Source organism: Penicillium paradoxum (genome assembly GCF_028828445.1).
Source record: "Penicillium paradoxum strain IBT 22861 chromosome Unknown utg000002l_segment0_segment0, whole genome shotgun sequence".
In the NCBI taxonomy this organism is placed as follows: domain Eukaryota; kingdom Fungi; phylum Ascomycota; class Eurotiomycetes; order Eurotiales; family Aspergillaceae; genus Penicillium; species Penicillium paradoxum.
In genome coordinates, this window is record NW_026643180.1 from 1,593,559 (window position 1) to 1,618,359 (window position 24,801).

Here is a 24,801-nt window from a genome sequence, read left to right on the forward strand (position 1 = left end):
TCAAAGAGAAGCACCTATTTTTTTTTTCTTCTTTACAGAATCGTTTTTGAGGTTCGAAGCTGTGGGTCTATTTATGGCACGATTCCTGCGTTTAATTGGGCTTTCGCTTTTGAGACACCACGTGACTGGTCGAAGCTCGGCGTTCGAGACCCACATGGGCTCGAATAAGGCGGGTCCATACTTGAGAGCCTCAGGCACGGTGCCTTCCTCTTCTGGTCCATCGGGAAAAACCGGAGGTTAAATGGAACTTTAAGGATCAGCCTGTTGCCCTTCGGGGCATATGGTTATCTGAAAATATACAGAGAAGATTAGCATGGCCCCTGCACTAAGGATGACACGCAATCAAAGAGAAGAAAACTATTTTTTTTCTCCTTTACGGCTTTATACTGGAGGTGTGGGGGTCTACCTGTCTTCTGCCATCTGATTGGCCGTTTCAGTTCGGGAACATCACGTGAGGGACCCACGTCGGGCGTTCGAAACGGACCTCGGGGCTTTTGAAGACATTCTTATAGCCTGCTGTGATTGGCCAACACGACCTTGAACAACCCAGCAAACATTAACTTTTGATCATCTCGCAGTGTTATTTCTATGGATCTTCTAGTAGTATTACCTGGCTTCGTGACAAAAACTTTTACGCACATCATCCCTCCTCTTGAGCGCGCTCGCGTAACCACTGTTGACGTGATTACTCTTGACGCGCTTGAGATCGCAAAGCGCGCTCGCGTACCCCCGGCAGACGTCCGCCGTCTCTCCGCCCGTATCGTCGAAGAATTGCACACAGATGTTGGATTTGAAAAGCGTCGGACGAGCATAGTTACATCCAGCAATGTGCCCAGCTTTAGTATAAACCCCGAAACGGTGAGCCGGACTCTCGGTCCCGCGACGAAGCGCGACCCGTCACAATGGAGCACCATAAGCACGCTCGACTCCGCGATGGATTCGCTCTTAGGGGGGTGGGATTCCGACCGGATATGTCACAGAGGTTACGGGTGAGAGGTATGTTGCAGGCTTCTAACGCGAGTCTTGTTCGGACAGGCTGATCTAACATGCCCATCGGTGTGTAGTGGAAGCGGCAAGACCCAGTTCCTGCTCACACTCTGTCTAGCCGTCCAGCTACCAAAACCGCGAGGACTACATAGGCGTGCAATTTACATATCGACGGAGCATCCGCTATCTACGCCACGACTCTCCCAGATCCTAGAATGTCACCCTGCCTTCTCAACACTCCCACCGGAGGAGGCACCCTCGCTGCAAGATGTACTGGCTATCAACGCCATGGATATAGAGACACAAGATCACATCCTGAACTTCCATCTCCCAGTGGCCATCGAGCGGTATAACGTCGGTCTGGTGATCATTGATTCGATAACCTCGAATTACCGTGGCGAATACACAACCAAGCAAGAGATGATGAGACGAACAACGAAGCTTGCAAAACTAGGCCTTTTGCTCCGCAACCTTGCCGTAAAGGAAGATATCGCAATCGTGGTAGCAAACCAAGTCTCAGACCGCTTCGAGCCCATAAATCGCACCCCAACACCACGGGCAGGGTTTCCATACGCGCGAACCCAAGCAGCAGGTCGAGGATCTAGCACTGCCTCCCCTCTTCCAAAGTCTCGAGCAGGAATGTTAGCTTCTAATGGCAGAACCGTACCATCCTCGTCCCCTGTCATCTCCTCATCCCCATACCACGCGCCAAATGATAAGAACTTCGATGGCTCGTACCTCATTACCCGACCACGCAACAAAAAATTAACCATGAACCTACAGGAGCGGTTCTTCACTGGGTGGGGAGATGGCGGTCATCTAGAGAGCGGATCTCTAAAGAACCCAGCCTTGGGATACGCCTGGGCATCGCAGATTGCTTGCCGAATAGCATTGAAAAAACGACATTCTCGTGCTATAGGGGTTCCCCCCGGCCCCGGCGCATCTCCGGCACCGCTAAAAACGCCGGGAGTAGCATCCCAGTCTCAGAAAGGGAATGCTACCGCAAATCGAGATCCGGACTCCATAGCAATGCCTGCTCCGGATTTCAAGCAACGAGCCTCGAACTCACAGAACCACCAACCTGCACCGGAGTCGGCAATTGTTACACGGAGGATCATGAAACTTGTGTTCTCGCCTTGGACGGCAGGCCCGAAGGATATCCGGAGAAAGGGCCGACCTGCCAGAAGAAGTGGCGAGGTAGAGTTTGAGATCTGGAAGGGTGGTCTGAGGGGCAAAGTTCGTGGTAAATGACGTTTCCACCGGTCTTGATATCGATGCATAATCCAGATACCTAATTAGGTAATTCTGGACCCCATGGTTGTTAATATAAGCCCTTTTTCATCTGGATTAGGGTCTGGTCGATAGTCTTTGACATATGATGACATATATTCATCTCACACCAGGCCATCAGTAGATGTATAAGCTAAGCAGCGAGAGTAGAAAGCTCTAGAAGATGCGACGTTATGTGTACTAAGACGTTTACTCCGTACTTGGTCTCCCTTGGCCGTGAGCCAGCGTCTCAAATTCATGCTTCTAATGCGAGGGCTTGGTTCCCTCACCACGTGAGACACCCTAGTTATATTAGTCCGTATAGAAGACTATTTGGTGCGAAGTAGACTCATGAGACTCCGGTCTTCCAGAACCAAGGTCAAAATGATAACTGGCAGAGTGGACATCTGAGTCACCTCGAAGGATTTAGACCAAAAAGCACAAAGCTAAGACTTAAAACAAAGCATATCAATCTAGTTTACTCGAGGCTTTTTAATCCACATGCAGTCAATGATACGGTATACTATTTACTACAGACTTTGTGTATACATAAAGACCAGAGCAGAAAGAAAAGGGAAGAGCACGCTTCAAATTAACCACAAAAATACAGTATATGGACAACAATGACAGAACACAGTTCTCTAAAATAACACAAGGTCATCTCATCATCTCTTTCTCTCCATTTTTCATCGTTTTCTTGTTTCTTTTCCTTTTTTTCTCCATCTGACATCTTCCCAGATACATGCCTGCTTCCACCCCAACATACACCGAAGAAACAAGAAGATGTATCCAGGGATGTAAGCCAAGGAAAGATAAAAATGCGGGGGCATTTGATATCACAACACTGACAAGCGGCAAGGGTATCAAAGAGAAATCGAAGATCAAATTTCAGCTATGAGTCAAAGCCGAGAAAAACATGTTGTATCCGTATATCTGCGCAAAGTATACAAGATAAGATGTAAGGGGAAAAAAGCTCAAATCAAATCAGAACAATGCGAGAAGCGGAAAGATGGAGTCAGGACTGAAAAAAGAAAGTGCGTTTCAGCACTGACATCTATTGAGCCTTGGCGGGGATCTTGGTGGGAGGAACACCAAGGCCGTTGGTGTTGCGGTAGAACAGAACACCCTGGCTCTCACCAGTGGCACCCTCGGTGGGCTCAACCCAGTGGCAGACACGGGCGGAGGTCCACATGGCCTTGAAGAATCCAGTCCAGCCGGTGTGGGCCTCGGTGCGGTAGTGATCGCCCATGACGACTCTGATGGCATCGCTGGCCTCGTCGGCGTTGTAGAAGGGAATGTTGCTGACGTAGTGGTGGAGGACGTGGGTCTCGATGATGCCGTGGAAGATGTGGCGGCCGACGAAGCCGAAGTCGCGGTCAATAGTGGCAGCGGCGCCGCGGGCGAAGTTCCAAACCTCAGGCTGGTAGTGGGGGAGGGTAGGGTCGGTGTGCTGGAGGAAAGTGATGGCGACTGCAAGAGATGTTAGCAAGAATGCGGGATTGATAGGGGATCCGTTTTGAGAGTGACTTACCGAGCCAGTGGTTAACCCACAGGTAGGGAAGGCCGTACCAGACGAGCAGGTTCATCCAGCCGTAGTTGGAGCCGATCAAGTACAGGGCAGTTCCGGTGAGGAGGAGACCCAGATCACTCAGGACAATGAGCTTGGCATCCTTGGCCTCATACAGAGGGCTGGAGGGGTTGAAGTGGTTGACACCGCCGCCCCAGCCGTTCTGCTTGCCCTTACCGCGGCCCTCGGGCTGCTTGGAGTGGTTGTTGTGGCCAGTGACGTTGGTCGCCAGGTACATGAGCCAGCCGAAGAGCTGCTGGGCGATAAGGTTGCCGGCAGTCAGGATGGGGGTCTCCTCGCACAGCTCACCGAGCTCGTGCAGGGTCTTGCCAACGCGGGTAGCGTACTGCTCACGGGTCTTAGGCACGAAGACCATGTCGCGGGCGATGTTACCGGTGGCCTTGTGGTGCTTGCCGTGGGAGATCTTCCAGGAGAAGTAAGGAACGAGCAGGAAAGAGTGGCAGATCCAGCCGACGGTGTCATTCAGAACCTTGGAGGGAGAGAAGGCCTGGTGACCGCACTCGTGGGCCAAAACCCAGACACCGGTACCGAAAAGTCCCTGCACAATGGTGTACAAGGTCCAGAGGACAACACGAGCAGGCAGGGAGGGAATGGTCTCGGGGGTCACATAGTTGTGGAAGACGTAGAAGATAGAGGCGATGATACCCAAGTCCCGGAAGACGTAGTACAGACTGGTAACAGCGGAACGGTGGAAGCAGTGGGCGGGAATGGCATCACGGATCTGCTTGATAGTGTAGTCCGGGATCTTGAACTCGTTGCCGTAGGCGTCGAGCATCTTGCTAGCCTCCTGCTCGGAAGCCATTGAGGACAGAGAGGTCGAAGAGGGAGATTGGCGCGGGCTGTCAAACGGCGAAGCCGAGACAGAGCTCACATTCGACGAGTCTGTGGTGGGGTTGCGGTTCAGCGCAACGCGCTTGGGGATGGCGGTGGACGACATTGTGCTGATGAGGTTTTGTATAGATCCCAAGTCACCGTGGATATACTCTCAATATAACCCAATTATAGCCCTGAAAAACAAGAGGCTACGAACGTGAGGTTCAAGGAAACGTTCAATGGGAATCAACCTGTGACCGGGTTAGTTCAGGTCTCCTTGCCAACTGTCAGGGTCTTCCTCACGATGTGATCTTTGAGGTTGCACCAGGGACTGCGAAGGGTTAATGGACCAAATCCTCGAAGCAAAAGACCCCGTACTCAATAAGCCAACGAGAAAGCAGGCAATTGACCGAGAGAAGGAAAGGAAAGAAAGGGCCTCTCTCAAAAAGAAACAGAAAATCGGGAAAATTAAATAAAAAAAAAAGGGACCGGGGTTCCCATCGGAACCGCGGAGTGGTAATTTGCATACCGCCACGCCCCCCGCAGCCCAATCAGGAGCCGCCACCGCCAGGGGATGTGGTACGGCATCTTGCAAATCCTGACGGCTCCACCGCCGATCGCCCCCTTCGCCTTTTGAATTTTCGGCTCACCAACTGTCCAGAATTAGGGCTGATCTTTGCCTGCGCATACGGAGTACGGAGTACATGGTTGTGACTGAGATCTTACAGAACCATTTCGAGAGACTTATTCAATCATACTCCATCTATACTTCTACTCTGTATGTTATATGCGGGCTCTATCAGACCAATCGAATCGCCTCGAGTTCTTCACAGACAGCCACCGCCTGCTCGCAGGCTAAATCCCTCCGCCCCAACGGATTCATTTGCAAATTTCATGTCAGCGGGGTGGTATGATTGTCACAATGTGATGTGATCTAGATTCTGCCTGGCGCTCGCTTCTTCACCGTGATTGCTCTAGACACCATCTTCACATGCTAAGAACACGGTGAAGGCGTCTGCATGTGGAGAGATCGAAGCGATCAAATTGCCTCGGCGGGTCAATTTCGTGCCGTGCTGCGCTGTAGAACGACCGTGGATTGGTCCTGGGAATGTCCGATTTGCTCCCGTGGCGTTGCTTTTGTTTTCTTCTTTTTCTTGTTCGTGCATTCAAACAGTCAGATTCCGAAACCCCTCAAACCCCTCAACATAAGCAATCAACAGCATATGGAAGGTGTGCAGGCCCTGTAGGTCGACAATGTAAGTAACGTGTGCCCGGCAATGGCATGCGCAAGGGACATGTGATTCCCACTTTTCGGTTTCCGGTTCCCCTTTGGGCTGTCCGGACGTAACTCGGTGTTGGCTTATACTGGAGATACAACATTACTTGGTCTCGTCCATATGGGAGAACAAAGATACATATTTATTTTGGAATCAACGTGCAAAGCCAAAAGCCCAGAGAATTACCTAGGTACGGAGTACATACGGAGTATTCCGTAAACCTATTAATATCAGGGCTGAGATCTCCTGATACGGAGTATGTACATGGCAAATATAAAAATGTGTCTTTGAGCTTGTTGGGACCCATTCTGGTTTTGTTGGGGCCCCACTCGCCTTTGAAAAAAACACAAACGTTAATTTTTGGGCTCAATTCTTTATTTTTGTTTTGACTTTTTCACTTGTTCCACTTTTTCAATTTTCAGTTTTCAGTTTTTTACTTTCCCATTCTTCAGCGTTCTAAGGTTATCACACCACCTTGCCACCTTAGATAAGATCTGATCGGGATCTTCGGACGTTTTCGCAACCTCCAGTATCTCCTAGAAAACACGAATGCGAGCTGGTTCCGATATTTTACGAAGACTCCGGGATTTGCGCATCCCGACCCATATAAATCAGAGCTCAGAGTATACGTGGATTTGCTACTCCGTAGAAGCAGTCTAGAAGGAACAGTTCAGCTAGTAGATAACACTAATCCCATATGGGAATACGCTAGCCTGAATCTGGCCAAGGGGCAGGCGGAAGCCACCGAAGCCACTGGAGTGTATATTCTGGAGAACAGGGGGAGGACAAAGTAGTGGCACAAAAGAATATCGGGCTCATGAGTCATAGATCGACATATAAATAAACACATTCAGCGAGCCCCATACATGGCTCAATATACAGACACATGCAAATGTATTGAATCAACGCACTTCCGCCCGCCGCTCTGAATCAACCAACCACGACCCTCCGCCAGCAGCATGATTACCACCAGCAGCACTAAGAGTAACAGTAGTCTTCCTTAGATCGGGAAGGACAAGGACTGTTTCACTATGGTTACGGTAGTCAACTTCACAAGGGATTGATCGGCGCGACGGTGCCGCGGAAACAGCAGGATCGGCAGGTGGCGACGTCGGCAGCTGAGGGGCCGACGGGAGGAATGTGCGGATCTCAATACCCGGGAGAAGGAGATGGCCCGGCTTTTGGGGAAGCAGCAGGACAGTGAAGCGGGTGGATTCGCCATCGCGCGCAAGGAAATTTCCCCGGCGGCGGCCACCTATTTGCCACATGTCTGGGCTTGCGTGGATCTCGTAGGAGCATTCGAGCGGTTGGTTTGCGCTTTCGCGAGTCGATGGGGAGCACCAGCGCCGCGTGTGTCGGAGACATAGTTCAGCCACGATCATCTGACCGACAGCGGCGTGGGTGGGGGGCTCTGGCTCGCTGGTGGGTTTGGGTTGGAGCTGGAGCTCGGCTGTGTGCACGACTTGGATTTCAGGGACATCAACAGGGATGACGATACGGCGAGCTGGAATGGTAGGCTGTGCGGGGAGGTAGATGGTGGAGTGGGCCTGATATCATATATGAGTAAAACGGATAGCTTCAAACACGCGAAGTGATTCTCTTACCTTGTGCCAGTCCTTGAGCCACTGTCGCATATCCTCGGCTGGTGGGTTTAGGGCGCCGAGGAGATCATCCCACCGCACTGTTTCGTAGGGCAGCATAGTAACCTCCCGAATCAGCCCAATGACTTCCATGTCATTAGTAGAAAGCTGTGCGCGGAAGCTGCTGACAATGTGCGATGTCAGGAGTGTTGTGTACTGCTGGAATGGGCTTGAATTAATGGCTGTGGCAAATTGCTGCTCGACCGCATCGAGACACTCATCATCTACACAGGTGAAATCAACGCTTAGTTGTAGGCTGTGAGGTGTTGTTGCAGCTGTGTTGCTTTCGTTGTGGCGAATCTTGTAGAGAAGAGACGCAGGCAGTTTGGGGAAGACATCGAGGGCGACGGGGCCTGTGATATTGGATTGCACGTTGTACGTGTCTGAGCTGGGAAGACTGCAGTTCGTGATACGAAGCGGAATCAGCATGGCGGGGCTGATGGTAAAACGCGAGAACAAGGCTTCATCTTTGAAAATGTCCTGCACGTTGACCGATATGGGGAGCGTAGACACAACACTGAATGATGCCGAGGAAGCGAATCGACCTTGATCGGTCTCATATCCGATTTCTGCGCGTGCGGAGAGCGTCGAAAACGCCTCTTCTACAGTGTAGGGGATACGCAACCGCACAAATGACTTCGGGGCCAATTTCCCGAACTCAATAACGCCAGACTCATGGTTGGGATCAACCTCGAGTTTACCGTCAACAACCTCTGTCTCTGCAAGACGAAGCCGTAGGCCTGCAGTGGCTGGCCGGACACGGATTGTACCGCTCTTGACATCATTTCGCCCACTGTTTAGTTCCAGCTCCAACGTCCGCATGGCTTGGAGATTAATAAGATGTGGTGACACGATCTTTGCCTGTAAGCCTTCGGCCGGAGGATAGCAATAAATGTATGGTTGTTCATCAATTCCCTCTGATTCTCCGGCTTCCCGGAAACCTACTGGAAGCGTAGAGTCTCGCCCGCCATTGAAGTTGAAGACAAGATTTCCGGCCCTCATTTCGAGACGGTCAACGAAATATTTGCCTTGAAGTGTGGTCTGAATACAAGTTAGCCAAAAGTACTGAAAGCGTCCCTTATATGTATTTACCGAAGAATCGATCAGAATCTGTGTCGATGCCGATTTCACCATAAACTTAGCTGAGCTTTCAATCCAGTGCTCCGAATTCTGAGAGCTATTAGCACCGACTAGACGAAGCTTGAGATTGTCTATCTCAATCTGTTTTCCCAAAAGGAAGCGCAACGACAATTGGATCTGGAATCCATCCTTGTTGTCGTACAGCCGAATGGCCGGATCGACACGAAGGTCGGCAAAAAAGTCCGTCAAGGAAGCAGGAACATCTTTCTGAAGAGCGTCAGAGGCGTCGAACAAATCGCGGACATGTCCTTCCAACATTTCCTGCTCAGTAGAAGGAATCGAGCCCGCTACGGTCTTCTGCCTGGTTGACAATTGCGCCTGCGCATATGTAGCAAATTTGGAAAGCAACCGTATCATCATCCGGACATAATCCTCATTCCTATTGAGCTTCTTCAAGCACCGAGCGTGGAGTTCTAACATGGTTCCTTCCAGAACGATCCAGTACTTGGTGCCGTAAAAAGGAGCCATTCGGTGGAAGTAAGAAGCAGCAGACTCGTAGTCTTTGCGCCGGTATCTTAGAATAGCAATCTCAGCCAAAGCCTGTTCAAGAGAGTTCACACGATTGGCTGCCATATGATGACGGATCAAACGGTCTGAAAGCTCTTCATAAAGGAACAGAAACGCGTCCTTTGACTTTAATGCGGCCTTGAGGCCAGGAAGCTCGATGCCCACAAGCGATGTTTGCTTTGCCTTACAATCAGTCTGTGACTCCTGGGTATCATCGCCGTCCAACGAGATCTCTGACATGTCGCTCGCCCCAGAACGATGTCGATCATCAAAAAGAAGACCGAGATCATTCCAATTCTCTGCCCAGCCACGTCTCCGAGCGACTTCCTCGAGAGAACGCCGTGCGAGAAGAAGCAACTCCGCTCTGCCGGATGCTAGCTGTTCGGAACCAGTTTTTTGTGTGGGAAAGGGCACGGGTTTGGGGTGATCCATAGTCGACCGCCGCTGCATCAAACCGACACTGTCAGAGATATCCTGTGTCACTGGCCGGCCAGGGCGGACAGCTCCTACCAGAGAACTAGTGCGGCGAGGTACATCAGCTCGCGATTCTCCCGCCGCAACAGCAGCGGTTTCACTCGATTGTGCCACGGCATGAAGAGAGGACTCGGGGAGCATAAAGGCTGGAGTAGAGGTTTGACTAAGAATTTGGAAAGCTGCCGAGAATGCCCACGTGGAGACTAGATTGTTGATAACATCTGTCTTGCTAGCATGGGTTACCTCTGCGAGACCACATTCGAGATCGTAACGGAGTGTACGGGCAGCTAAACTGATAAACTCGGTCGCCCTGCCACAAATCTCAGCTAGCAGCATGAGATTTTCGGGTTTCTTGCCTGATTGCGATGTATTAGCGTCGGGCGTAGGCTCAGTCCCGGCCAGTGACGAAGCTCTCGCAGCTCGTAGTAATAGAGTCAATTGACGTGAGAAAATGTATGTGCGGAAATCGAAGATGGAGATATCGCTTGCCAGGATCATTTCCCGATAGGACATTTTGTTAGAATTGAATGGGAAATCCTCCGACTCAAGCTCTGAGAACAGAGGAACATCGGCATCATCGCCGTCGCTCTCATCAGAAGCTCCGGCCTCCAATGCCTTTTTAGCTAACTCAGCCCAGTTTTTACTAGTGACTGAGAGTGCACCGCTGTGCTGATCGGCACTCCCATCAAGCTGATCTCGAATGGCCGCATCCAAGCCAACGGCTAGCTCGTCATATCCAGCCAGCCCATCTTCGAAGAGACCCACATTCTCGAAACCCCTCGCAAGACCTTCCTTTAGAATAAAGAATGTGCAGAAGTTCCAGCCAGGAAGACTGCGCTGGGAGTCCTTCTCCTTGATATCCTCTTCGTATTGGGCCACACGCAAATCGAAAGATGCTAGAATCCCGTTCTTCATCTTGTCGATCAAATCCTCCAATTGCGCGGCCAATTCAGAGGATTTAGTTCCGTGCTTCGGAAGACGCAGTTGAGCCACACGATCCACGGCGGTCTTCGATGACCCATTGAAATCAGCTTTCGCTTTTTCCAGCACCGTAGTTGATCCCCGCCCCCATTTCGATGTAGAAATGGGCGCCTTATCCGCAGCATCACCGTCCGGTACCACATGTAGGATTAACCACTCGAACGCATCGTGTTTTTCCTGGCTAGCAGTTGCGGACTGTGTACTTTGAGATGAGGCATTAGCCTTGATCCATTCGCGGAGGTTCCGTCGGGCCGTCGCCTTGTAGGTATCGTTGTCATCGCATCGGAGGAGGTAAACTTTGAGGTACGGTGTCTGTCGTAGACCGGGGATTTGATGTCGGCGATGGGTGACGGTGCTCTGAACAGTATCGCTCGATACCTTTCGTTCGGTCGATTCTTGCGCAGGTGTGAAGCCGATGCGGAGTGACTCGATTGACCGCACGGGGCGGGTTGGCGATTTCCAGTGCAAATTCTTCAGGGGGAGCTTCGATTCGATCACAGGCTGGATAAGTGGGAACAAGCCTGAAGGATCAGTGTACTCGACTATGTTATGCGGTCAGCGCAAGCTTCATTCATTTCCCAACCTCCGTAATCATACCCGTCACATTGCTCGAAGCTGCCTGCGAAGGGTCCATGATTTTCCCGGGCACAAGAGGGAAGTTGCCAATTGACTTCAGGGCATCTCAGAGCTCAATGTGCTTTGGAGCTTTCACGCGCCAGGAGTTAAGGGAATAAAGCCGCGGGGTGAGGTCGGAGCCATGCTGTCAACTGCGGCCACGCACGGCCTTGTTTCTTTTCCATTTTAGTGCGTGTCCCTCGCTGCTTTTACATTGGGATCAGCAACCAGCTTCATTCTTTTCTTTGTTTGAATCTTGAAGACGCGATAAGTATAGATGGAAAAAGAGAAGGCTATATTCCATATCTGTCTAGTTCAAATAAAGACAGATATGTTTATAGGCAAGACCCCGGATCTATGATCGATGACCTCACACTTCGACCTCAAACACCTTGGCTAGCACAGCACCACCTACCACAACAACCCCTGCTTGCACAGGCAGCCCAATATGACTTGCTACAGAAACAGGCACCAGAGCCTGATTTTGCGGCCTCACCACCTGCGGATAAAAGAACCCAGTCGAGGTCACACCGAGCCATGCCATAGACCACAAGAAGCCAAGGGCCCTTTGCCACAGCGGCTTGGGAATATTCTTGCCTGGGTCATTTGGGCTTGAAACAGATCTCCAGAGCCCTTTAATAGCATCCTCGATCATAAGGCCCAGAGGAGCCGTAACGAAAAACAACATGGCGCCCGATTCCTGTGCCGGGATTCCCTGTACAATATCAAGTACAAGATGCAGTGCGCCCGAGCAAAAGAAAACAACAAACACATTCATGTATCGCTGCACTGCAGAATTTGGTGACAGATTGAGAAAGTCTCGAGTTATGAAGCCGCTGACCGAGGTTAGGGGTCGTTGGAGTAATTGATGCCAGAATTTCCTATGAGACCTGCATTAGCATCATCTGCTCGATCGCCTTCCATAGAGATATTGTCTTAGGCGAGCTTACCCCCAGAATCCCCGCACTGTATCGGCATCCAGTGCCCTTCCATACAAGGGAGGGCAGTTTGCGGGGGAATCAAGTCCAAGTCCCACGAGGATTATCGAAAACATTCGATGGTGGCAGTCGATAAGAATTCGACTCACAACAAAACCAGCCATGAGATTTGAGATGATACGCTCGATCCATTGCTCAACTGATATATTCCATTGGGGCACTGGAGGCAATACCCCATGTTTCTGTTGCTCTAATGCCTGTTGCAGTGCCAGAGTCGCGAACACATCCAGAGCCAGATACTGCCAAACAACGATTGCTAATTGTCGAATCAGAAAACGGCCTCGAGGAGGCTCATTCATATTACGTCGCGTATAGTATGCTGGTTGTGGCGGTGCATTTTTTATTTGCCAGGGAGTGTTGATCCCACGGGGGTCAGTAAAAAACCGAGTCGCCGCGTACACCTGAGCTATACAGCTCTGGCTACTTCCAGAGGGCAAGTCATTGACATCCTTGGGGTCGATGAGTAGCAAGTTGAGACATTGGAAGATGATGGTTACGAAGAGGCGCCCACATTCACACCAGACAAAACCTGGACCTAGCGCTGTAGCAACTGGTATCGCTCGATACACAATGAAGATAGAGCATGGAATCGACAAATATCGAATAGCAGATCGCTTTGGTGTCGCAATTAGAAGAGTTGCGGGTACAAGGCAATGGACAGCATAGAGAAAGAGAATGTGTACAACGTTCGAAGACGTCGATGTAGCTGGCCTATACATGGCCGAGCAGGAAGAGCAAGCATCGACTGATGTTTTTGATGAAGCACTTTGATCTTCAAAAAGGGGCGATCACTTTACTTTTTTTTTTCTCGCGCGAGACTCGTATTTCGGAGTCTCAACCCTCGACTGCGTGGGTCCCGATCAACGCGATCGGAACAAAATCGCAAACACACGTCTCTGTCTGATTTTGTGACATTCTCTTGTCTCGATTACGATTTATGCGATGTTTCAATCGATCACATAGAAAAATAGAGACTCTCTTCATGTTCATCTGCCAACGCGTATGTGCTAAGGGCCGCTCTTGTACCCCTCTTGGTTGGGTTTGTAATGGAGACATCTCATCTGGTCAAAAATGACGAATTGATTGAGCTGTCATGCTCAAAAGATCTGACTTTAAATACATAAATTGGCTTTTTAGACAACTAGCACACAAACACACTCAGGTTGCCAATTTGGGGACCCTAGGTAGATGAGTTAGTAACCGTTGGCAACTGAGGTCGTGAGACAGTGCACTCACCATATAAACCAGGTTGCGGTGAACAATACGCCAAGAACCAGAAGATTGACGTTCCCAGTCATCCTGATATTGGCCATAGGCGTAGTCCACCTCCGTCTGCTTCTCACCCTGCCCAAAGTGGGCTGCACGGTAGTAAGTCACCGACTTGGCCGTGGTCGGGGAAAGCACATCGATCCGTTGTGTGCCGAGGAAATGTTGAGTCGTCACACACTTCAGGCTCATGCTCAAAGTAGATTGTATTGTGCTCAGCGGGGTCAACACGTTGAGAGGCTCAGAGTAGTTGGCTACCGCGTCGGTGGCAAAGACCTTGTTGAGGGAATCGAAGTCTTTGCCATCAATAGCAAAAGCATAGAGGGCCATTGTATTTCGGATCGTCTCAATTGTGCTAGCATCGGTATTGATCTCGGGTTTGAGACCACCGACAAGCGATGAAATCTCGATAGGGGCGACGTCGCTAGTCGTGGAGGCCACGACTGAGCTCGCAGCGGCGAGAGAGAGTGCGCAGAAAGAGAGGAACTTCATTTTGTTCAAGGTTTACCCAAGTGGAAATGTGTGCGGAGTATGTTATACGAAGATAATGATAAAGCAGGGATGAAGTAAGGATGTGGCTTATTTTTTATAGAAAACTTTCCCGTACGGAGTGATCCTGCACCAATCTCCGTTGCACTTCTCCTGAGACGTCAAATGATACGAACCGAATCTCCTCGCTTATAATTAATTGCCGTGAATTAGCGTCGGCCGATACCTTGGGTTAAATTGGGACAGCGCGCAAAGCTTAGCGTAGATTATACAGCCAATGTAAGAGGGCGATATAAATCGAATCCAATGTGGAGCACGCTTTGACAAGACGGAGGATGACGCTTCGGCCACCATACTCCATATGGAGTATCGAATAGGTCCATCGTGTATGTCTCGAAGTGGGGACAACAATGGTATTCTGATGTTGTTGGCTCGACGCGACTAGGGCCATTGTTCCCCAAATTGACAATTGCCATTCAGCTCAACGGGAGTTGGCCGTGGCTGCACCGGAGATATTAAACGGAATGCAAGTGTAATATAAACCACTAGGCGTAAGCTAGTCGCAAAAGATGGCGCACGCTAAAGCAGGACCAGGGTCTTGAAGGATACATGTGCATCCCGCTCTGAATTCGGGGTTGGCAACGATAGAACAATGAATCACGGTAAAATCTGCGATAATCAGTTCAAATTATATGTATATTATAACATTCTACATAAGTAATCCTTCTCAATAATCATACTCAGGCCGAAGCGAGGAATAGCCCCTCAGGATCTAGCCCCCACATCATCTTTGGCCCCAATTCGGCTTCAAGAGCGATGAACTGCAGATCGATACAATTCCAGAAATCTTGCATTGAATTATTGATATAACTCTATAACATACATTGTGAATTGATTGCACTTAACTCTATGAGCCCTGTAAGCGATGATGCACCTTATACGACCACGTACTTGAACCGGGGTTTGTGAAGAGACATATTATTTAGCCCTTTCCCACCTGACCATGGTGATTATTCTGCAGACGTGAGAAGCACAAGCATCACGCTTTGGCAGACGGCAGGTGTCACTTCTAACAAGAATCCCTGTTTAATATGGATTTGGTCCTCCACCTCTCTCCCTGCTGGAAGAAACGAGCCGATGCCACAATGGAGCCTCCATTGATATCCGAACAGGGCCAGACGGTAAGAACCTTTGCAAATGATCCTATACGGTGGAGGAGCTAGGCTGACTATGAGAATTTTAGATAGTAATGTGGATCGGTGTGGCACTATCCTTTATTTTCGTTGTCATTCGAACCCACGTTCAATACAGCAATAGCAAACATCTTTCTCTCAATGACTACTGGATATTCCTCGCCATAGTTTGCCACTTGGCAACTGCTATAGTCTACCAATTTGCCATGTGCCCCATGTATGAGGTCGCATATATCGGGTCAGGATTGAAGGCTCCGACGGCAGGATTTGGAGATCGAGCATCGCTTTTTCTCAAACTACAATACGCCGCTGATCTTCTCATATGGACTACCCTGTGGGCAGTCAAGTTTTCACTTCTCTTCTTCTTCTGGCGATTGTTCGACTCGGTGAATTCTCCTATGAGAGTGTTCTGGTGGATCATGTGGGGGATCACTGCGTCGACGTGGATCACAAGCATAGTGATGCAGGAGTTTGCCTGTGATCCTATCAGTGATTTCTTCATACTAGGTAAACGATCCCATTCCGTCCTAAGATTGAGCCCACATTCTCACTCAAACTAGGACAATGTTCATCCAAGAGAGATATGTTATTCTCAAACCTCATATTCCGCTTTTCTCTCGGGGCCGACATCGCAGTGGACCTTTGCGGTTGGTGATTGCCCCGGTCTAAATACCTCGTATCTTGACTAACTCCATATAGTAATGTTGATTCCATTCCCACTGCTCTATAAATTGAGAGTCAACCGTCAAACGCGCTGTATCTTGATCAGTGTATTCTCACTACCGATTATTCCGATTATATTCGCTATCTTACGTCTGGTGGCCACGAATCCGAAGACTCACAACGTCGATCCGATCAAATTCCAACTATTCTCTTTGCTAGAAAGCACTGCTGCAATTGTTACCTCTTGTTTACCCGCCTTCCGTCTGTTCGTTACCAAAACGCACAACACCACCCCTTACTATGATTCGGGACCCTCTGTTCCATATTCTCCAGGTCTTCCTGATTCATACGGAAAGTTCGGAGGCTCATCGCATAAGCAGGCGGGCATCCCAATTGATTCATTCCACTATGCACATCAACATATACAAAGAGTCCATGACAAGGATCTAATTGGGAAAGCATTGTCCAAAGACAGTGATGAGGAGTCTCTCAATCCTATCACTCGCAGTGTCCTTGTCAGATACTGATATTATGTTGCATGATTTATGATATAAATAATAATATCGTTCTGTACACTATGCGAGTCCTTACTGACGCTATAGATAAGATTGGATAGATGGTCATTAACGGTCATACAGCCCAAGCTCGGTACACTGTAGACTCAACACTAGTAATTTGTGAGTGGTATACTATACCAGGAAAACATATATGCCATGATTCATGTCCATGAGGTTCTACAGCAGTTGCGAGTCGTGGAATTCGGTATTGGTGATAAATCGAAGAAGCTGCCCGAGAGGGGTATCAGGATGCCCCGCTTGTACATGTACCCAAAATCATATATAAACACAGGTGCAGCACACTCCACTCATTTCCACACAGCTGCTTCAAGGTTCATACATCTTTTATATCGTCTCCGCAATGGACTCCGCTCTGCAAAACGCCGTGACCCAGTTTATCGAACGACACCCCGAATCCCAACTCCTGCATAGACTCTCACTTGAAAGATTACCTGGAGGAAACACCCGCACTCTGCTACACACAGCACCATTTCCAGTCTTCATGCACAAGGGCGAAGGCTGTGAACTATGGGATGAAGATGGCAACAAGTACGCGCATACATCGAGATCGAACTACAGGAATTAATAGTCTATCTAGATACTACGATTTTGTCGGCGAGATGTCCGCTGGACTGTACGGACATTCTCACCCAAGGCTGCAGCAGGCTATAACAGAAACCGTTCAGAACGTCGGACTGAGTTTGGGGGCGACGAATGTCTACGAGCAGCACTTTGCCTCGTTGCTGTGTGAGCGGTTTGGTCTTGAACGGCTGCGTTTTACAAATTCTGGAACAGAGGCAAACATACACGCTCTTGCTGCGGCGAGGAAGTTTACGGGGCGTCGGAAGGTTGTTGTGTTTCGAGGTGCCTACCATGGCAGTGTGCTGTCGTTTGGGGATGGGATTCCAGAGAATAATATCGATCAAGCGGATTGGTTGTTACTGCAATACAACGATTCTGACCGTGTTAGAGAGGTCTTTGCCCAGAATAGTGATATTGCGGCAGTGATTCTGGAGGGGCTTCAAGGATCGGGCGGATTCATTCCTGCATCCGTGGATTTCCTACGAACGATTCGCGAGGAAAGTGAGAAGGCAGGCGCACTAATGATCCTGGATGAGGTGATGACATCTCGATTGGGACCGGGAGGTCTAAAAGATATCATCGGGGTCAAACCAGATATCATCACGTTGGGCAAATATCTGGGCGGAGGCCTGCCATTTGGGGCATTTGGCGGGCGGGGAGACGTCATGGATGTGTTTAGCCCACTCACGCCTGGGGCATTGGCACACTCGGGCACATTCCAAAACAACACTTTGATGCTGCATGCTGGATATGTGGGACTCTCTGAAGTGTTTACACCTGAGGCTGTCCAATTGCTCAATGCTCAAGGCATTGACTTGCGCCAGCGCTTGAATCTGGTCTTTGCAGGATCCAAGTTCAGCATTACGGGCCAGGGCTCCCTAATGTGTGTTCATGCCACCAAGACAGGGCTTCACTCGGAGCAGATTACGTGCCGAGATGACATTGCTGCGGTGGAGGACACGGATCTGAAGCAGCTCTTCTGGTTGGAGCTAGTAAATGCAGGTTTCTGGGTGCAGAATCGAGGAACGATCACTTTGAATATCGCTATGTCTAAGACGGCTGTTGATTCTTTTGTTCAAGCTGTCAAAGAGTTTTGCACGAGACATAGGTCTTTGATTGAGGTTTAAGAGGTACCCGTGTGATCCGACGAATACAATCACCAGTGGCCGAGGATGGACATCAGATATGTATATATCTACTTCACATTCTAGAAACTGGAATATCTATATAGCTACTATAGGTTCTGTAGTAGGTAAGAAAAAAAATAACGAGAGTCAATCATGCGGATCCTACATATAGTCATGCCGCGTCATTATCAACACGAGTAAAGAAAAAGACAAAATGCTGACGGGTGGTCCGTCGTACAGTATAAAAAGTTCAATCGCTCAGGAACAACGCCATAGCAATATATGACCAGAGAAAAAAACACAAAAGAAACCAATAGAAGATGTCTTAAATACCCACTTCCACAGCCGGCTGTGTATAGCGAGCTTTCACAAATTCAAAGCTGTCCGTGACGCCTTGCCAAATCCCGGGGGCATAGCTTCGACCCCAGGCGCATATAACGAGAATAAGAAGTGGAATCTGTGAGGATTAAGTTAGTTGAGAGGCAGATTAAAGAGAAACTCAAAGCACTGGACACGGTTTGTCACTTACCCAGATGAAGTACAGATTTCGGTCACTGCCGAGGCCCTTCATTCGTCGAGCCTGTTGCTCTCGAAGGTGTTTTTGCTGTTCGCGCGAGATGACCTTACGCCCAATGGTGATGTCTTTGATTTCATCATTATCCATGTGAGCGAGTGCGGGCGCGGAAGAGCCCGAGGCTGAAGCCGTGGCCGCGGCTGTGACCGAAGCAGCAGCGGCAGCACTGCTCTGGGCCTCGAAGTGTTGATCAATAGCTGCCTCCGTTGCTGCACGGAGCAAACTAGACTTCTTCATGTCGGACTCGTTGGTCATGTCAGGGTGGGGGAACAACTCGTCGTACGAAGGAGGCTGATTAGGATTGGGCGTGGAGTTGCCCTTCAAGTAATCCCACCAGCCATCCCGAGCAGCAGGTCGGTGGGGGACAAGGTTGGTGATGCGGCGCATCATTCCCTGTCCTTGGTAGTCTGGAAGAGCGGGCATCGCGGGCATCGCGGGCATCGCAGGCATTGGAGGCATTGGAGGAAGAGCGGGAAGGGTTGGGAAGGCGTTAGCCACGCTCTGTTGGAAATGATTGATTTGGAGAGCAAGATGGTCGCGCCATGCGACGAGAGGCGCTGGCGGGGCAAAGGCCTGAGCATTTACAGGTGCGACAGCTTGTTCACTGGTATCCATGATAGGCGGACTAGTGTCTTGGTGCATACTAGACCGACGAGAAGAGCTGAACTGGAGAGGCTCAGAATCGGAGTCGTCAGTAGAGTCTTCATCATCCAGCTCCTCTGAATCATCAACGGCATGATCAAGAGACCCAGAGGCGGAAGAGACTTCCCACATGGAGCTGAGCGAGGCCGAGCTGCTTTGCCGGCGACGTGATGTGATAGACCCAACACTGCGAGAACGGTAATGGCGAGAGGGAAGCAATGCAGCTTGGTGTGCAGGAAGCGTTGTCGCTAGGTCTGCTGCAGTGAATCCCCTGACGCTGCGGGTGCTAGGGTTGGCGCCCGTCAGACGCAGCCGGTGAACAATGTGAGCATGGCCATTGAGTGCGGCCAGATGCATCGGCGCATTGCCTATGTTGTCTTGCAGGTCGGGGTTCGCACCACGAGCCAAAAGCCCAGCAACGAACCTGGTAAGTCCCAATGAAGCCGCAAAGTGTAGAAGGGTCTGGCCAGTCGTGCTACGAGAATTATACCGAGGCGGCCGGGGACTATTATCCAAGTCGATGAACTCTAGGTAGGTAAGCATCTTGGAGTCTAGATCGCCCAGTTTGCCTGTGTTTTCATGACCAGGCACCTGCCGTTGCTGACCACCAGAGGATGATCCTTGCATGTCGGCCTGCATGTTGAAGAAAGCGTTTGGGTCGCTTCCCATGATTTGTTGTGCTGTATGAAATGCGTCTGCTTGGCTGCCGAGTTTCTGTCCAAGAATGTTCAGTGCTAGACGATACATTTGAAGCTCACGATCGTCCACATAGCGGAAGAACAGTTGCTGTTTGGGCATGAGGGTTTGCGGCTGCTGGACTTGACCAAACGTCGGGTGCTCATGCTTGAATACTACAGATACCAACCCTGGTTGGAGAGCAGGGGGAGTCAGGCAGTTAAGACACTTGTCACCCCAGAATGTAGTGGTAGTGGCCAGGGTGTCGCCGAAAACAACCTCCATACCAGGGTAGAATCCACTGCCTAACAATGTGACCTCAGTACCTCCTGTGATGGAACCTTCGGCGGGCACCAATTTGTGAATCACCGACGGCAAGCGATTGGGAGTATTGCTTAGAGGGGGCCAAACCTGGCTCGACGAGTTCGCACCAAGCCCCATAGGAATATTTGCATCCTGGAAACCATTGCGATTAGAGCCCCCAGGCGTGTCGGGACGACTGGGATGAGTGGAGTTAGACGTTGACGTCAATGTTCCCCCCGCCAGATTATCCAAGCTTTGTCGCTGGGCAGGAGTAGGGTTGAAGAACGGATTATTGTCATTATTTGGGTTGGGGGTAGGCGGACCATTACCATACTGGCCTGACATGGAAGACGGTGTTACGAATGGCCGTTCCGTTGGCGAAGCGAATCCACGGGCAGCCGCGAGTTGTGCCGCATTGGCCATGGCTGATGCGGATGACTGAGGCGTCTCGAGTCGAGTCATCGTCAGTTCTGATGGAAGCCTTCCAGAGCTACTATGCTTGCGCCGTTTGCTCTGTGGTCCTTGGAAATCAGATGGGGATGCTCCTCGAGATAGGCTTCGGGATGCCTGGGTCACAGAGCCTCCATTGACTGAGCCCGATGCCGCGAATGAACTAGGTGTGAGCTGGTATTGCGAATTGAATCTTTGTTGTAGGCCCTGAAGATCAGTCGGCGACTGAGGTCCAGTGAAACAATCAATGTTTTGGCCCGAGGAAAACACCCCGACTCCTGGTACTTGTGTGCCATCTCCAAGCGAGGGTGAGGGGCCAGTCGGCGCGGGTGCGGAAGGAGCCTGGGTTTTGTGGTCGTCGGTGATCATGATCGAATTGGTAATTGCTTGCGCGACGACAGTGTCCAAGTGATCCTTCACAGTGAAAATGACTTGGAATCCGAGCTTCTCGTTCTGGTGGCGGCAATAGCACGCGATTCGCATCGGGAGTTCCACTTGCATTGAACCTGGTGGAACAGATGCTCTATCGCCATAACCGCCACTGGCGTTCTTCGGTGGTTCCGTCCATTCCTTGATCTCACTGGTGTTGAACACAATGACACGTTTTTCCTCATCCTTTTGAAACAATTCATCTTCCTCGGGCTTTCGTTGCTTCTTCCGTGATGCGCGTTTCCGTTCTCGTTGTATACATCCACTGCATATTTTCACATCGCCTCCATCCAACGGACGTTCGTCATCAGAAGTTGGTTGGTAGTGATCACCTCTTGTCCGTGCAAATGCCCGCTGGATCTTTTCCCGGTCTTGCATCGCGCTGGTGCATACTAGACTCGTGTACAATTGTAGGGTATCGCGGGAAGGTTCAGTGGCTGGAGGAGCAAGAAATTTGAGTTTTGAGATAGTATGCGAGGGAAGGCGGAGTTTCTTAACGCCCGTAGGCAATGGGGAGAGGGTCAATCGGATCGGAATTTGGGTTTCAACACGGGATTTGAGAGAGGTTGGATGCACGGTGAGAACAGGCTGTAGAGGGTTCGAGTTCATCTGGGGTTGGGCCGGGGAGGAAGCGAAGTTGACAGGGAATGCGTAGGAGGGAGGAGAGCCAAAGTTCATGGCGGGTGATAGCGAAGCGTTGAGAGGTGATTGGCGATTCATATTAGTGCCCCCGAAGCTTTCTTCTAGAAGTGACGAAGGAGATTGTCCGCCCCATCGAGGGGCCGCTCTTTCCATGTCTTGATGGATTGTGTTTGCGTATGGCGATTGGCCATTAAGTCCAAAAGCAAAAAATGGAGACCCTGGGGCATGAGCCTGTGACAAATTAGCAATGCTCAGTCAAATTGATATCAGCATTCAAATGACTCACCGCGGGAACGGCATCGGTCGACGGCAGACCAGTATGATTACTCGAGGGGCTCCAAAGTTGGGATTTCGGACGTTTCTGGGGTCTCGGTAAAGAGCCGTTCTCTGTCTTCAATGGACTGGGGCTACTCGCTGCACTTTCGAAGTCAAAGGCTGCGTCCATAGCCTTGTTGCTGACCTCCAGATCTGGATCCATAGAAAATGCATCATCCATAGGAAAGGAAGGATCAATATTGAATGGTGATTCCTCCTTGACTGACGAGAGTTCCGGACGCATCCAATCCTCCTGCAAGTAACCGACAGAAGCCAAATGATTCTCGCTATGTGCTGCCGAAGTTGTTGATGCGACCGATGTTTGTCGCATGTGATTTCGTGGCGATTCCGAGGAAGAGCTGTGACTTGAATCATCCGGCGAATCAGCTGGCGAGTCAGCTGAAAGAGCTGGGACTTGTCTCAGGGGGTTTTGGTCTTGGTATGACTTCGCAGGCCCCGAGGCGCCATTTGCTCGGGAAGTCGTGGTTCGAGCGAACAGGTCATCGAAGGCTCCTCCAGCACTTTCTGTTGACATTTCCAGCTTTGTGGGGTCCAAAAAGTCCATGTTGGCGTTGCGGAAGGTGGACTCCATATCGTCGTCCATGATGATAGGATCGAGGGCGGGGAATTCGGGTGAAAATGGTGCCTGCGCTGATCCCATGCTTTGTTCTCGGTTCTTGATTCTTATATATCACAGTCGAGGGCAACCGCCACCTTCACAGCATCCAAACAGGATGATTGACTCGCGCGTTGGGATAGATTCTCGGAGAAGGCGTTAGATTCTGGAATATGTTTCGACAGTTAAGTCTTGTCACGGTATTTTCCAGGGCCGATCTCCGATACCATGGCCCTGCGAAAGCGAATGTGAGGTTGAACGGGGGGTTGTTGTTGGGGAAAGTCGCTGCCTCGCGGTAATCTGTGGAGGAAAGGGGAGCGGGAAAACTGTGAGTGCCGATCCAGGCCGGCAGAACCTCAACAAACGTGAGCAAGACAACACAACAACCACTTCACCTATCGAAGTGGCTTGAGTTGATTAAATCGGTCGAGTGTTTATGCTCGGCTAAGCTTCAGTCCACAAACGGAAATCTTTAGGAAGCTTTGCTACCTGAGAAAGAAACCAACAGACACCTCAGGCCACATAAAGCGGTGACCAATACGATACGCACCATACGGGGCGAGCCCCCGTATCCTCCGTCGCTATGATTTGCTGGTCAACCTACTCCTCCCGTGTGACAGGGGATAATATTATCTATCGTTTCTGACCGTTGTTCTATTCTATTCCAAGATAAGCCCCTCGGGGGCTTTGGAGATAGGCAGGTGTTATATCACCACACGGCTTCCAAGGGTTGGCTTTGCAGCGACCGACTGTTTTATCCCTAGATGCACCTGACCCTTCTGTGATTGACTCGACTATCTGAAGGATCACAACACGCATTGCGTATGCAGCCCCGTGCCAAGCATACACAGACGCTCTAGGTCGTCATGCCTCTTAAAGGCGTACAACATAGATTGTGCCACACCGGTTATCAGCTGTGGGTAGCCTATAACCATGGTGTCTCGACACCCCAATGTACACACAACATATGTTGTACATACATGTATGAATGTACATGTAGGGAATGCACTTGAGAATTGATCATCATTCTTGCAATGGCGGGGAACTGGGTGAGACAGAGACTGCGCAATGCTGTGCCTCAAATCCCCTTAACGCAACAACGGAGCTCGCACACATAACACGGTGAGTTCATAAAATGCACGGAATAGAATGATTGAGTGAGGAGTCTATATGGATCCATTCTAAAGATTTGATTTAACGAAATGCGTATGTCGTGAAGGCGACTCGGCCTGCATATAGGGGGATTTAGTTCCTTGGCCACACAGCCGAGATTATAGATTCTGATGCATCTAGACTCGCGTGGAAACCTTTCGGGGGCTAACCCCCCGGAACTCGGTCCTTATTGAATGAGTACTCGGAGAAATCGTTTCTAAGCTTGATTTTCCTCCGACCCGCAGACTAGATTAGTGAAACGATAGATCTGCAAGAGAAGGACAAGCCAGAGACATCAACTGTTGCGGAATAACGTGATCTTCCTGTTCGATTTCGCGAGTTGTATTCTAACGCATTGCAATTTAGATCCGACGGAAGCCCAGGAAAGAGGCTGTTCGAGACTTCAGCCTTTTTCGGCAAAATCGTCTCTTATCCCCGAGATGACGGGAGAAGTACGGAGTAGAACTGTGATGAACGGAGTCGAGACTGCACTTCTCGGCCCGAGAGTTTCAGAATCTCCTGCGTCTAAGCGCACTGTACCCCTCTTTCCCCTGTAAAGCATTAGGGTTCGTATCAAATGGTGGCTTTGAACATCATTTCTCGCATTAATTTCTACACAAATCGGGGCAGGTGGAAAAGGAGAAGGTTGGAAATAACCCGAGAGCCCCGTGTGGGCACACCTCCCTTGTCGGGATCTTTGAGGCATCAAAATAACTTATCTAGGGAATGTTTGAACCTGCTCCATTGACACAATGTCGACTCCGGATACTCGACTTGCCATGAGGTCGGGATGGCCAAATTGAACAATAAAGATGGTGTTTACATATGTAGAATTTG

The 24,801-nt window shown here is 50.1% G+C and overlaps 6 protein-coding genes across 6 annotated transcripts; 2 read left to right on the forward strand and 4 right to left on the reverse strand.

Annotated features, from left to right (window-relative positions):
* Nucleotides 1-588: 588 nt before the first annotated feature.
* Nucleotides 589-2,238, forward strand: N7457_000603 (putative DNA repair protein (Rad57); the record flags this gene model as incomplete). Its single annotated transcript, XM_057171671.1, has 2 exons — nt 589-989; nt 1,065-2,238. 2 exons carry the CDS (start codon nt 589-591, stop codon nt 2,236-2,238), a joined length of 1,575 nt encoding a protein of 524 aa, XP_057035574.1.
* A 1,072-nt stretch (nt 2,239-3,310) lies between these two features.
* On the reverse strand, nt 3,311-4,781 carry N7457_000604 (oleate delta-12 desaturase odeA; the record flags this gene model as incomplete). Its single annotated transcript, XM_057171672.1, has 2 exons — nt 3,311-3,726; nt 3,788-4,781. The coding sequence occupies 2 exons, from the start codon at nt 4,779-4,781 to the stop codon at nt 3,311-3,313; spliced, it is 1,410 nt and encodes a 469-aa protein (XP_057035575.1).
* A 2,055-nt stretch (nt 4,782-6,836) lies between these two features.
* On the reverse strand, nt 6,837-11,310 carry N7457_000605 (putative TMEM1 family protein; the record flags this gene model as incomplete). Its single annotated transcript, XM_057171673.1, has 3 exons — nt 6,837-7,481; nt 7,539-11,218; nt 11,274-11,310. The coding sequence occupies 3 exons, from the start codon at nt 11,308-11,310 to the stop codon at nt 6,837-6,839; spliced, it is 4,362 nt and encodes a 1,453-aa protein (XP_057035576.1).
* A 2,120-nt stretch (nt 11,311-13,430) lies between these two features.
* N7457_000606 (nuclear transport factor 2 family protein) lies at nt 13,431-14,047 on the reverse strand (the record flags this gene model as incomplete). The annotated part of the gene is made up of 2 exons (XM_057171674.1): nt 13,431-13,469; nt 13,526-14,047. The coding sequence occupies 2 exons, from the start codon at nt 14,045-14,047 to the stop codon at nt 13,431-13,433; spliced, it is 561 nt and encodes a 186-aa protein (XP_057035577.1).
* Nucleotides 14,048-16,818: 2,771 nt separating this feature from the next.
* On the forward strand, nt 16,819-18,166 carry N7457_000607 (aspartate aminotransferase family protein; the record flags this gene model as incomplete). Its single annotated transcript, XM_057171675.1, has 2 exons — nt 16,819-17,006; nt 17,056-18,166. 2 exons carry the CDS (start codon nt 16,819-16,821, stop codon nt 18,164-18,166), a joined length of 1,299 nt encoding a protein of 432 aa, XP_057035578.1.
* Nucleotides 18,167-18,491: 325 nt separating this feature from the next.
* Nucleotides 18,492-22,857, reverse strand: N7457_000608 (putative membrane-tethered transcription factor (SPT23); the record flags this gene model as incomplete). Its single annotated transcript, XM_057171676.1, has 3 exons — nt 18,492-18,623; nt 18,696-22,112; nt 22,168-22,857. 3 exons carry the CDS (start codon nt 22,855-22,857, stop codon nt 18,492-18,494), a joined length of 4,239 nt encoding a protein of 1,412 aa, XP_057035579.1.
* Between the last annotated feature and the right edge of the window lie 1,944 nt (nt 22,858-24,801).